Source organism: Bos indicus, chromosome 5 (assembly GCF_029378745.1).
Source record: "Bos indicus isolate NIAB-ARS_2022 breed Sahiwal x Tharparkar chromosome 5, NIAB-ARS_B.indTharparkar_mat_pri_1.0, whole genome shotgun sequence".
NCBI classification, from domain to species: Eukaryota; Metazoa; Chordata; class Mammalia; order Artiodactyla; family Bovidae; genus Bos; species Bos indicus.
Genome location: NC_091764.1, coordinates 113,454,557 through 113,466,528, shown reverse-complemented (window position 1 = coordinate 113,466,528; position 11,972 = coordinate 113,454,557). Strand labels below are relative to the sequence as shown.

At 53.4% G+C, this 11,972-nt stretch overlaps 1 protein-coding gene and 1 long non-coding RNA gene across 6 annotated transcripts; one reads left to right on the top strand and one right to left on the bottom strand.

Moving 5' to 3' along the window:
* Window positions 1-1,843: 1,843 nt before the first annotated feature.
* On the bottom strand, window positions 1,844-6,119 carry SMIM45 (small integral membrane protein 45). 5 transcript variants are annotated; one of them, XM_070790505.1, is made up of 3 exons: window positions 5,834-6,119; window positions 4,465-4,645; window positions 1,844-3,070 (listed from the first exon to the last, which is right to left on the bottom strand). In XM_070790505.1, the coding sequence occupies exons 2-3, from the start codon at window positions 4,502-4,504 to the stop codon at window positions 2,850-2,852; spliced, it is 261 nt and encodes an 86-aa protein (XP_070646606.1). In that variant the 5' UTR covers window positions 4,505-4,645; window positions 5,834-6,119; the 3' UTR covers window positions 1,844-2,849. The 5 variants fall into 5 exon arrangements, with proteins under 5 accessions (XP_070646606.1, XP_070646608.1, XP_070646610.1 ...); XM_070790507.1 differs by lacking the exon at window positions 4,465-4,645 and having other exon boundaries at window positions 5,834-6,118; XM_070790509.1 differs by lacking the exons at window positions 4,465-4,645; window positions 5,834-6,119 and adding an exon at window positions 3,472-4,452.
* A 2,757-nt stretch (window positions 6,120-8,876) lies between these two features.
* On the top strand, window positions 8,877-11,702 carry LOC139183013 (uncharacterized). Its single transcript, XR_011566491.1, has 2 exons — window positions 8,877-9,245; window positions 11,476-11,702. It is a non-coding gene; the product is annotated as an uncharacterized lncRNA (long non-coding RNA).
* Window positions 11,703-11,972: the final 270 nt, after the last annotated feature.

The following is an 11,972-nucleotide window of genomic DNA, read 5'->3' as shown; positions in this document are numbered from 1 at the left end:
CGGTAGTGTGGGAGAATCTCTGAAAGCTACAGAACGCTCTGCTGGGTCAGACGGAGGTCAGGGCGGAGAGACTCAGAAATAACAGAGCCGGGCCGGGTTGAGACAAGAGAGGTACCCAGCACTGGTGCCTCTCTTGCTTAGCTCTAACCTGGTTCTGCAAGACAGCCCCTGCAATTCCCGGGTTTGCTCCAGGGAGGAGGGTAGCCCCACTCCTCAAGCTGAGAGAAGATAGCTTTTGTCCTGGCTGACTCCTAAGATGGGGCTTGTTCAAGAGCAAGCCTGGGCCTGGGGTGAGGAGATCCGGTCCAAATCTCAGCCCCTTGCCCTGTGCCCTTGGCAAATCCCTATGAAAACAGAATGGCAGGGATTCCCTGATGGTTCAGTGGTTAAGATTCTGCCTTCCAATGCGGGGGGCATGGGTTCAATCCCTGGTTAGGGAACTAAGATCCCTGGTTGCAGGATCCCTGATCCTGTGGGGTGTAGCCAAAAATTTAAAAGAAAAGATGGAATGCCATCTGCCTCCATGTGCTCTCCCCCTTTCAAAGAGGGAGGATTTATTTTATCTTTTTAGTTTATATTGGAGTTTAGCCAGTTAACAGTGCTCTGATAGTTTCAGGTAGACAGCGAAGGGACTCAGCCATACATATATTAATACATGAATCCATTCTTCCCCCAAACTCCCCTGCCATCCAGGCTGCCACATAGCATTGAGCAGAGCTTCATGTGCTGTTCAGTAGGACCTTGTTGGTTATCCATTTTAAACATAGCAGTGTGTACATGTCGAACCAAAATTCCAAAGGAGTGGCTTTTTTAATGGACATATAGCTCTTTCCAGCCTCCCTTGCAGCTAGGAGTACCCATGTGACTAAGTATTGGCTAGTGAGGTGTCAAGGGAAGCGAGGGTCCAGCCAGCCACAGTGTCCCTCAAGCCTTCCACCCTCCGTCCACCCTGCTCCTCAGGATGCAGAAGACCCCCCTGGGGGTGGGGGGCACCAACCAACAACATCCCTTCAGCAAGAGAGGAGCAACTCGGGTCTCTGAACACTGCGTGGGCCTAGCCCCCAGACCAGTCTGGATAACCTCCACAGGAAAGAACTGGGAGAAAGAAAAGACGTTCTATTTGGTGCCAGGCCGTGCTGTTTTGCATCTCTGTGCCTGAGTTTGTATCCTCACTGGCTCTCTACCCCCAGGGATTCCAGTCGGCATTTTCGGTTGTCCCAGGTCAGGAGAGAGCACAGGGCCACTGGTTTCTAGTGCATGGAGCCCAGAGGTGCTCACCACCCACCCTAGCTGTGGGACAACCTCCCACAGCTAAGACTGATCTCATCCAAAAAGCCAACGGTGCACCCGCTGAGAAACTGCTCTTTCCTTTTGGCGATTCAGTTCCCATCCCCCAAATGGGGGATACTGAACGATCGTGGGTTTTTTTGTTTGTGTTTGTTTCTGGTTGCACCGGGTCTTCATTGCTGGGCACGAGCTTTCTCTAGTTGCCGCGACTGGGGGCTACTCTTTGTTGTGGTTCTTGGGCTCCTCACTGTGATGGCTTCTCTTGTTTCAGGGCACAGGCTCTGGGCACGCACGTGTCAGTAGTTGCAGCATTCAGGCTCAGTATTTGTGGCTCACAGGCTCTAGAGTGTGGGCTCAGACTTTGTGGTGCATGGGCTTAGTTGCTCCATGGCATGTGGGATCTTCCGGGACCAGGGATTGAACCCGTGTCCTCCGCATTGGCAGGAGGATTCTTATCCACTGCACCACCAGGGAAGTCCCTGACTATTATGTTTTTTATGAGGACCCGGTGAGATGATAGACATGACCCTACTTTTAGGAAATGAGACAGTCCTGCTGAGATAGTCATGGAGTCTTTATTATTGCAATAAATTAAGGTGGAAGCCCCAGAGGAGGGGAGTGAGGCAGGTGGCCAATAGATGTCCAAAAAGAAAGGGTGATGCTCCACGTAGGAGGGGGTTCCAGGGTGGGCTTGGGGGGAACGGCACAGGACCAGGAGAGAAGGCAGGGCGCCTGCCGGCAGCCTCAGTCTTGGGAAAGGAGAGAAAGGGGGGAGTCCAGCCAAGGGAGGGGGCGGGAACTGCTGCTGGTGGCCCCCATAATGCCCACGGAACTCACTCCATCCCCCACTTCCCACCCTGCCTGGGGCCCCCATCCCTCTCACACATACATGCTTCTCCCCACCACCCTGCCGTCTCCAAGGCTGCTCACTCCTCCCAAACTTTCTCTCCATCACACACACACACACATACACACACCTCCTTCCTCTGTGGTCTTGCCCCTGGCACACCCCATCACACACACTCATCCACGCTAAGTTTGGGTCCAGAGTTGTAGAGCTGGGCTGGCCTAAGCTGACTTCCCTCCAAAGCGGGCCCTTTCCTTGCAGCAGCCTTGAAGCCTGGCCCGTGGAGCTGCAGGGTCGAGACCATCAGCTGGAGTGGGGAGCTGAATATCACCCAGGATCCAGAAGGGACATGGGAGACCTGGAGGCTCATGACAGGCAGAGTGCCTGGCTCTGGGTGGAGGGCCAGGAGCACCGGGCAGCACAAAGGCACTGGGAGGAGCAGGATGGTGTCCCCGGAGCTGGGGAGGGCAGGCATGGGGTGAGCCGGCTTGACTTGGAGAGCAAGCCCAGGGCCATCAGCAGCAGCGACATCTCAAGGCACTCCAGGTGCCCCATCCCTGCACAGCTGGGGTCCTCCCGGAGCACCTCCTCCTGGGAGGAGCCAGGCTGCAGAACGATCGCCCGGAGGACCAGGGGTGGCCTCCCTCTGCCCCAGGGTCTCCAGGCTGGATGGCGAGGGAGAGGGCATCCCCCACAGCCACCAGCACAGGACAGCTCAGACCTCGGGGCCCCCGAAAGCCAGGTTGTCTCGGACCATCAGCGTCTTGCGGAAGTCGCGGTCCACCAGGGGGCGCTGCATGCGCCACTTGTGCGCCTCCTGCAAGCCGGGCTCGAAGTAGTAGATGCAGGCACCGAAGCCCACCAGGATGAGCACAGAGATGAACAGGTAAACAGGCACGAACCAGTCCAGGAAGTGCGGCATCGCGGCGGCCTTGGCTGCTGAGACACGGTCGGTGAGAACCAGCAGAGGGGCGGCTTGTCCATCCTCCCACCCACCGACCCACCCACCTTCCCTCCCAGAGAGGGCACCCGCGGTCCTCACTGAGCCAGGCGGCCAGAGCATCACCTCGCAGGTGGGCAGACCAACACCCGGAGAGTGGAGGGCAGTGACTCAGCACCCCGGCCCCTGAGCAGGCACACCCAGGGGCCCACCCAGCTCCTACTCACCCGTCTACAAGGAAGCCTATAGCGGAGGGCCCACTATGCCTCAGTCCCTCAGTAGAACGTGTGGCCCCAGGCCAGCCGGGGTTGCCTAACCACTCCGGGCCTCAGCATTGTCCCGGGTAGAAGGGGGGACAGCAACCAGAGACTTGAGGGGACGGGGTGAGGTGACTGACCTCTCAGAGCTCTCACTAAAGGACGACTCGGGCGGTCCTCCGAGCCCCCTCTCCCGGCTCTGACGTCTGCAGAGGCTGCCACTTGCCAGGCCCCTCACAGATGAGTGGGTCCCCAGCCACCCGCACATCCTGGCCAGGTGTCGCCTGATAAAAGTGTGGTGAACAGCCACCCATCCCCAGGGGACCTGGTTGATATCAACAAGGTCTGCACAGGCTCCCGAATTCAGGCCCATGCCCCATGTCATAATTATAAGAGTGTGGACACAGGCAGCAGCCCCCAAAGACGGGCCTTGATTTCCATGTCCATAAAAATGGGAAATTATAGGGCTGTTGTGACTGTTAAAAGAGATAATTTATATAAAGTGCTAAGAACCAGTGCCTGATGCTTACTGAGTGCTACATAGTACTTTGTTCCTATTCTCTGAGCCTCAGTTTTCTTATCTGTAAAATGGGCATAGAAGTAGGACCCACTTCTTAAGGTCTCTGTGAATGTTTAACAAGACAGTGCCTAAAGTTCCTTTAGCATCATGCTGCCTGGTGCAGAATCAGCACTCGATGAACACTGCTGCTGCTGCTGCTAAGTCACTTCAGTCGTGTCCGACTCTGTGTGACCCCATAGACGGCAGCCCACCAGGCTTCCCCGTCCCTGAGATTCTCCAGGCAAGAACATTGGAGTGGGTTGCCAGTTCCTTCTCCAGTGCAGGAAAGTGAAAAGTGAAAGTGAAGTCACTCAGTCGTGTCCAACCCTCAGCAACCCCATGGACTGCAGCCCACCAGGCTCCTCCATCCATGGGATTTTCCAGGCGATGAATACTAGCTGATGTTATTTCCAGGGCACCAGAGGGGGAGCAGGAAATGGAAGCTGGCAGGTTTAAGGTGATTCACAAGTGTTCCATGTATCCAGCTCCTTAGAGTGGCCCACCCCTGCTCTCTGCCAACCATGCCAGCCTCATCTGCACGCCACGCCACCAGAGGGAACCACTTGTCAGTCACCTGCGTGTGCCTGCATGTTATGCAGTCTCCATCTCTGCATGTGCTTTCATTTTCCCGGAATGTCCTTTGTGTTCATGTTCATCTGGCAAACTCCTATACATACTTCAAAAGCCACACCACAGACTATCTTCTCCAGACATGGGACAAATCAGGACCCATTTCATCCACCTTCGGATGGCTCCTGAGGTGTGAGAAAGGGGTAGGGTGAGGAGCCCCACCTCTGCCTGCCGGGCAGGGAGGCCACGGTCAAAATGGAGTCACGGATCTTACAGCAGGTCTCTGGGCTAAGTATCATTGTCCACATTTTATAGATGAAGAAACTGAGACCTGGAGAAGCTCGCTAACTTGCCCCGAGTCACGGAGTCGGACTCCAGTCCCCCAGCGATGTCCTGAGGTTTGATGGGGAAAGACACCTGAACTGAATGAAATGAGTGAAGGCCCACCTTGTCTTCTAGGGAGGGAAGAATGACCTCCAGGGCTGGCTGAGGAGAAGCCCCAGGTTCTCAGACCTCGGGCTCCAGACCCCAGCCCTCTTGTCCCTCCACTGCCAGGTGGGTCTCCGAGAAGGGCTGTGACCCCAGGGGAGGGAAGGGTGCTGCTCCCCAGTCCTGCGTCCACCTGGAAGCCTTCCCGTGCCCTCCAGGGTCCCCACTGGCTGCTCCGAACCGCAGTGGCTCGAGGTGCCCTATTCTCTCCACCGGGGAATAAAAGGAAGAGTGTGCTAACGGCCCAGAGTCGGAGCTAGAGCCTGTCCTCCTAACCATCTGCCTTTCTGGAGAGCCAAAGAGAGGATTCTGAATTGCTGGTGTGGCCTGGGTTTGGGGGAGGTGGAGAAGGGGACCCACGAGCAGGAAGGCTGCTCCAAACTAGCCTGACCGAGGCCGAGAGGTTCATGACCCCTCCCCTGGCCCACCCAGGACCCCAGGCTCCTTTGAGCTTAAACAAGAGGATGGGGGACTTGGACAGAGCAGGAGCCGTTTCAGCCGCAGTGCTGTGGGCCCGTGGAGCAGTGGTCTGGGCCTCCCACCCTTTCCAGCCCTGTAAAGAAAATCCCAGGCATTCTGGGGCAACCGAGGACCCCAGACCTTTTCCTGGCATCTCAGAGGACTGGCTCAGCTGAAGCAAAACCTCCACTGGCCTTCTGTGTGACCTTGGGTCACTCCTCACTCTCTCTGAACTTCAGCATGTCCGTGCACAATGACGAGGTAGGGATGGGGGTTACCAGATGACCTATAAGGAATTTTCTAGCCCCCATTCCAGCGAAAGTCCCATCCAGGACAGTGCAAGGGTTGCAGACCTCCTTTCCCTGCCTCTCAAGACGCTGGCACCTCTCCACCTGGCAGCCCAACCCCCGCGCCCGCAGACCCACCTCAAGCCCTGCAGAAGCCTGTTCCGGGCGGGGGCTCTGGGCTGAGCGCGCCGCCTCAGCCCAAGCAGCTCAGTGTCAGCCCGTGGACTCAGTCGTAGCTGCTGTCCCCAGAGATGCTGCCGTCTGCAGCCGCCCTGGGTGTGGGAAGCAGAGAAAGGGGCGAGGCCAACGCCCCCCACGGGAGACAGTTTCTCAGGCCCAGGGGCTCTGCCTGGGCTGGGGGGCGGTCCTGGGCTGGGCAGCCTGTACCTCTCCCCGCCCATCAGAGACCCTTCCCTCTGTCCCCCACCCTCAGGATAGCAGGAGGTGGGACCCGCCTCAGCCAATCAGCAGCCTGGCAGAGCAAGGGCTTTATCCTCCGTTGCCCTGGCAACCAGCCTTCTCTTCTGGATCCCCTGCACTGTGCGCGTGGTGCAGAGATGACAGGCAGGGCAGGATAAATTTGGGACAGACAGGAGTCACCCAGCAGGCTGCTGGGCCCCAAGAGGAAGCGGCCCCGACCATCATAACTAGGACGGTTGGGAGGCTTGTCGTCTGAGGGTACGGAGAGATTGGGGTCCCTGGCATGGGGGCGGAACACCAAAGCAATAGCAAATAGAGCCAATGAGGGTCATGTGCTAAAGAGGGAAGAACCAAGACTGAGAGTCTGGACACACTGGTCCAATGTAGCATTTATCGTATGCCAGGCACTGCTTCAGTGCTTTGTTTATATTAACTCATTTATTGGTCCTCCAAGGTCACATGGCAAGAAAGTCTCAATGCCAGGGTCAGAGCCCTAGCCTGGGCTGCAGGCTCCCTCGCAGGGGCTGGGTTCTTCCTCACCAGCCCCAGAGCCCCCGGGCTGGGGTGCAGCCTGAGGTGGTCATGGCTTTCAGGCACCGAACCCCCCCTGGCCATGCCAAGGCCTTGCCCCCACATCACTTCATTTGCTCCTCCATCTGGGTGGGTGTTAAAGCCCATTTGGGGGATGACACAGCTTCGGCCCAGAGAGGTGCAGCGGCTTACCCTCTCCTTCTCAGTGACAAAGCCAGAGGGGCCAGGGGTGGGAGGGGGTCCCGTGCCCATGCCTGGGTCCTCCCGCCTGTGCTATAGACAGAGTGTGTGCAGAGTTTCATGTGCCCGGTGAGCGTTCCATGAACAGCAGTGGTTACTGTCTCAGGAGGAGAGAGCAGCCCCGGAAGCCCACAGGGCGGGGAAGAGGCTCCGAGGAGCTGTCTCCCTGGGGAGTCCACTCCCAGAAACTGAGGACAGGCAGGTGGGAATGGCCATGGGTAAGGTGGCTTTGGGTCTCTGGGTCCCCCACCCCATTCCACACACAGTCTGCCAGCTCTGAGACCACCTGGGAGTCCTGCAACTGTCCTCTCCCCTATATCCAAGGGGAGTGAGTTTGAGTTTCCAGAGGGATTTTATTTTTAATGATGTTGACATCTTTTCAGACTTCCCTGATAGCTCAGGTGGTAAAGAATCTGCCTGCAATACAGGAGACCCCACTTCGAATCCTGGGTCGGGAAGATCTGCTGTAGAAGGGATGAGCTACCCATTCCAGCATTCTTGGGCTTCCCTTGTGGCTCAGCTGGTAAAGAATCTGCCCACAATGCGAGAGACCTGGGTTTGATCCCTGGGTTGGGAAGATCCCCTGGAGAAGGGAGAGGCTCCCACTCCAGTATTCTGGTCTGGAGAATTCCATGGACTGGATAGTCCAGATCAGATCAGTCGCTCAGTCGTGTCCAACTCTTTGCGACCCCATGAATCGCAGCACGCCAGGCCTCCCTGTCCATCACCAACTCCCAGAGTTCACTCATACTCACGTCCATCGAGTCAGTGATGCCATCCAGCCGTCTCATCCTCTGTCATCCCCTTCTCCTCCCGCCCCCAATCCCTCCCAGCATCAGAGTCTTTTCCAATGAGTCAACTCTTCGCATGAGGTGGCCAAAGTACTGGAGTTTCAGCTTCAACATCAGTCCTTCCAAAGAAATCCCAGGGCTGATCTCCTTCAGAATGGACTGGTTGGATCTCCTTGCAGTCCAAGGGACTCTCAAGAGTCTTCTCCAACACCACAGTTCAAAAGCATCAATTCTCGGTGCTCAGCCTTCTTCACAGTCCAACTCTCACATCCATATATGACCACAGGAAAAACCATAGCCTTGACTAGACGAACCTTTATTGGCAAAACAATGTCTCTGCTTTTGAATATGCTATCTAGGTTGGTCATAACTTTCTTTCCAAGGAGTAAGCGTCTTTTAAGTTCATGGCTGCAGTTACCATCTGCAGTGATTTTGGAGCCCAGAAAAATAAAGTCTGACACTGTTTCCACTGTTTCCCCATCTATTTCCCATGAAGTGGTGGGACCGGATGCCATGATCTTCGTTTTTATCTGGATAGTCCATGGGGTCGCAAAGAGTCGGACACGACTGAGCGACTTTCACATCTTTACAAAGACTTTTAAAATTAATTTTTAATGTTTATTATTTTGGTTCTGCTTGGTCTTTGTTGCAGCAAGCAGGAGCTACTCTTCCTTGCCGTGCAGGCTTCTCATTGCGGTGGCATCTCTTGTTGCAGAGCACAGGCTCTAGGCACACAGGCTTCAGTACTTGCAGCACACAGGCTTAATTACTCCCAGCATGTGGAATCTTCCTGAACCAGGGGTCAAACCCATATCCCCTGCACTGGCTGGCAGATTTTTATCCACTGTACCACCAAGGAAGTTCTCCAGAGGGGTTTTATTAAGATATAAGGTATGAAAGTGTTAGTTGCTCAGTCGTGTCTGACTCTACAACCCAATGGACTGTAGCCCACCAGGCAACCTCTGTACATGGGATTCTTTACATGGGATTCTCCAGACAAGAATACTGGAGTGGGTTACCATTTCCTTCTCCAGGGGATCTTCCAGGCCCAGGGATCGAACCCAGGTCTCCTGCATTGCACAGATTCTTTACCATCTGAGCCACCAGGGAAGCCCAACTGAAGCCGGTAAAATATAGTGATGAATTTTTACCTGTGTATACACTTTTGCAATCAGCACCCAGATCATGTCTAGGGTGTTTTCATCATCCCAGACAGTTCCCTCCTGCCTCTTGACAGTCAACACCACCTTCCCACAGGCACTCAGTGATCTGATTTATGTCACCAAAGATCAGTTTTTCCTGGACTTGCACTTCACATAAATGGGATCTCACAGTCCACGCTCTTTTGTGTCTGACTTCTGTTGCTCAGCACAATGCTCAGTCCGCTGATGCTGCTGCCTGTATCAGCGCCCCACAGCTTGTTTATCTGTTCACCGCGGAAGGATGTTTGGGGCATTTCCAATGTTGGACTCTGATGAGCAAAGCTGCCAAAGTGCTGTTCATCTCAGAGTGGGAGGGCAGAGAGGAGGTGCTGGAGGATGACAAAGGGGCACAGAGAAACTTTGGAGGTAATGGATATGCTCATTATAAAATGATTGGGATGGTGCCTTCCTGGGTGTATCTTTATGTCAAAACTTATTAAATCATGCACTTTAAATATGTGTAGCTTATTATGTGTCGATGACGCATTAATAAATCTGTTTTTTTTTTAAAGTGATCTATGGGCCTTGGATATTGTTTCAGTCATGTGATTCTTTATTCACACAAAAGGTTTTTATAATTTTAATTTATCCATTTATTTTTGGCAGTGCTGGGTCTTGGTAGCTGCACCAGCTTGCTCTCTAGTTGCGGTGCACAAACTTCTTATTGGGATGGCTTTTCTTGTTGTGGAGCATGGGCTCCAAGACACGGACTTCAGCAGTTGTGGGACACGGGCTTAGTTCTGGGATCTTCTCGGATCAGGGATCAAACCCTTGTTGGCTACATTGGCAGGCAGATTCTTTACCACTGAGTCACAAGGGAAGTCCCACACAAAAGTTGGTGGGAAGCTCAGCATGCAATAGAGATAAAGCCAGAGCTGCTTCTGTTAAATGTGGGAAGAGGCTGCCCGATCCCACCCACTCAGCTTCCCCCTGCCCCTCACAGTGCCCCACCCACACCGAGGCAGCATCTTCCTAGGGTTCCACAAAAGTCAGTTCAAAACACACTGGCCCAGAGGGTCTCTGATGGCCATTCCAGTTCTGGGTTCTGATGATATTAATACAAGAACTTCCAGGCCTGGATCTGGGTTTCCTGCCAATCTTTACCCTTCATCACAGGATGGATCTTACACACCATTTTCTATGGCGCTACCTGGGGGACAAGCATCAACTTGCTTTGATGCCTCAGCCAACAGTCAGCAAAGTGTAATGGGGCTCTCCCCGGGGGGGCTCTCCCAGGGGGGCTTTCACGCACCTTGATCGGGGCTCCAGCTGCTTGCCAGGGTGACTCTCAGCCCCTATGCTGCCTTTCATTGCGGTTATCTGCCTGTCCACCCTGAAAACTCCAGAGACAGGAAGGACACCTCTGTGCCCGGGTCAGCCCAGCACCAGGCCCAGCCCAGGCAGGCACTCCGCACAGGTGGGACTGAATGGGTCTCAGCTCAGCCCTCCCTGGAACATGATGAGCAGGGTCCAAAGCCTTTCCTTGACTCTCTAAGGGCCTCATTTGACAAATATTTATTGAGCAACTACTCTGTAGTTGTAGGTACTTCTTAGTTATTTATTTTAAAAAGTATTTTTATTATATGAATAAGAAAGGCTTTCCTTTTAAAAATATTTATTTATTGATCTTGGCTGCACACAGGATTTTCAGTCTTCACTGAGGAGTGCAGGATCCTTAGTTTCAGCATGTGGGATCTGGCTCCCTGACCAGGGATCCAGCTTGGGCCCCCTGCACTGGGAACATAGAGTCTTAGCCACTGGAAGTCCCCACCAAGCACTCTCTAAAGTGCTGGATGTACAAATGGACAAAATCCTTGTCCTCTGTATTTTATACTTTAGTTGGAGAGACAATGAGCCGGTAACTATATAACTGTTAGGAGAAGCAATCTGCCATGGGCTTTGAGTCCCTGCAAGTTCTTGCTGGGCAAGCCAAGAGAGCAAGGCCCTGAAAGCTGCCTACCCAGGCCATTTCTCAGGGCTGTGTTTATAACAAGCAATGTTGAGGGATGAGGTAACATCTCCTCCTGGAAAAAGAACAAGCATGCTTATCACTCACTATAAAAGCAGTATTAACTTCTGTGCTCCTCTCCCATAATGCCAAGCACAAGGTAGACAGACAAACACAATGGGTCCTTTGCAGGGCTTGGGGGACATGGGGGAAAATGACACAAAAATAAAGGATCAGCGACTGCTTTTTCCATGAGTAATAATAATGGCCTTTGTCCGTTACCCAGGAGTTCCATGTCTCCTGCAGCATCCATGAAAAGACTTTTGCTAAACCGTAATGAATAGAAACAGTTTATTAGTTTGCAAAATCTCAGATGCTGTACATTTGTAAGCAATGTGAAGTGCTTTTGAGAAAACTGAGCAGAAAAGAGGAGAGAGGAATTATAGGAGGGCTTGCTATATATATATATATTTTTTTTCTTTTTCTTTCTGAGCTGAACAGCATGTGGGATCTTAGTTAACCAAGCAGGGATGGAAGCCAGGACCCCTGCATTGGGGTCTTAACCACTGGACCACCAGGGAAATCCCAGGGCTTGCTACCTTATTTTATTATTATTTTCTACTTATTTGTGTCTGGTCTCTGTTGCAGAACACAGGATCTTCATTGAGGCACGCAGAGTCTTTAGTCTCGGCATGCAGGCTCTAGTTCCCTGACTAGAGATCAAACCCAGGCCCGCTGCTTTGGGAGCCCAGTCTTCATCACTGGACCACCAGGGAAGTCCCACGCTCGATATTTTAGACGACGTCATTCAGAAAGCCTCCTCTGCTCAAGCGACATTGATGCAGATACATGAATAAAGTGAGGAAACAAGCCAAGTGACTATTTGGAAGTGCGTTTCAGCCAGAACCACAGGGGCAAAGGTCCTGGTGAATGAAGCGAAAGTCACTCAGTCCAACTCTTTGCGACCCCATGAATCGCAGCATGCCAGGCCTCCCTGTCCATCACCAACTCCCAGAGTTCACCCAAATTCATGTCCATTGAGTTGGTGATGCCATCCAGCCATCTCATCCTCTGTCATCCTCTTCTCCTCCTGCCTTCAACCCTTCCCAACATCAGGGTCTTTTCCAATGAGTCAACTCTTTGCA

Excerpts from the sequence above, each read along its gene's own strand:
- SMIM45 (XM_070790505.1), bottom strand. The coding sequence starts at position 4,504 with ATGCAGAGATGGAGACTGCATAACATGCAGGCACACGCAG. Across the intron at positions 3,071-4,464 it reads TAACATGCAGGCACACGCAG|CCAAGGCCGCCGCGATGCCG; the intron begins GTGACTGACAAG and ends GTGTCTCAGCAG.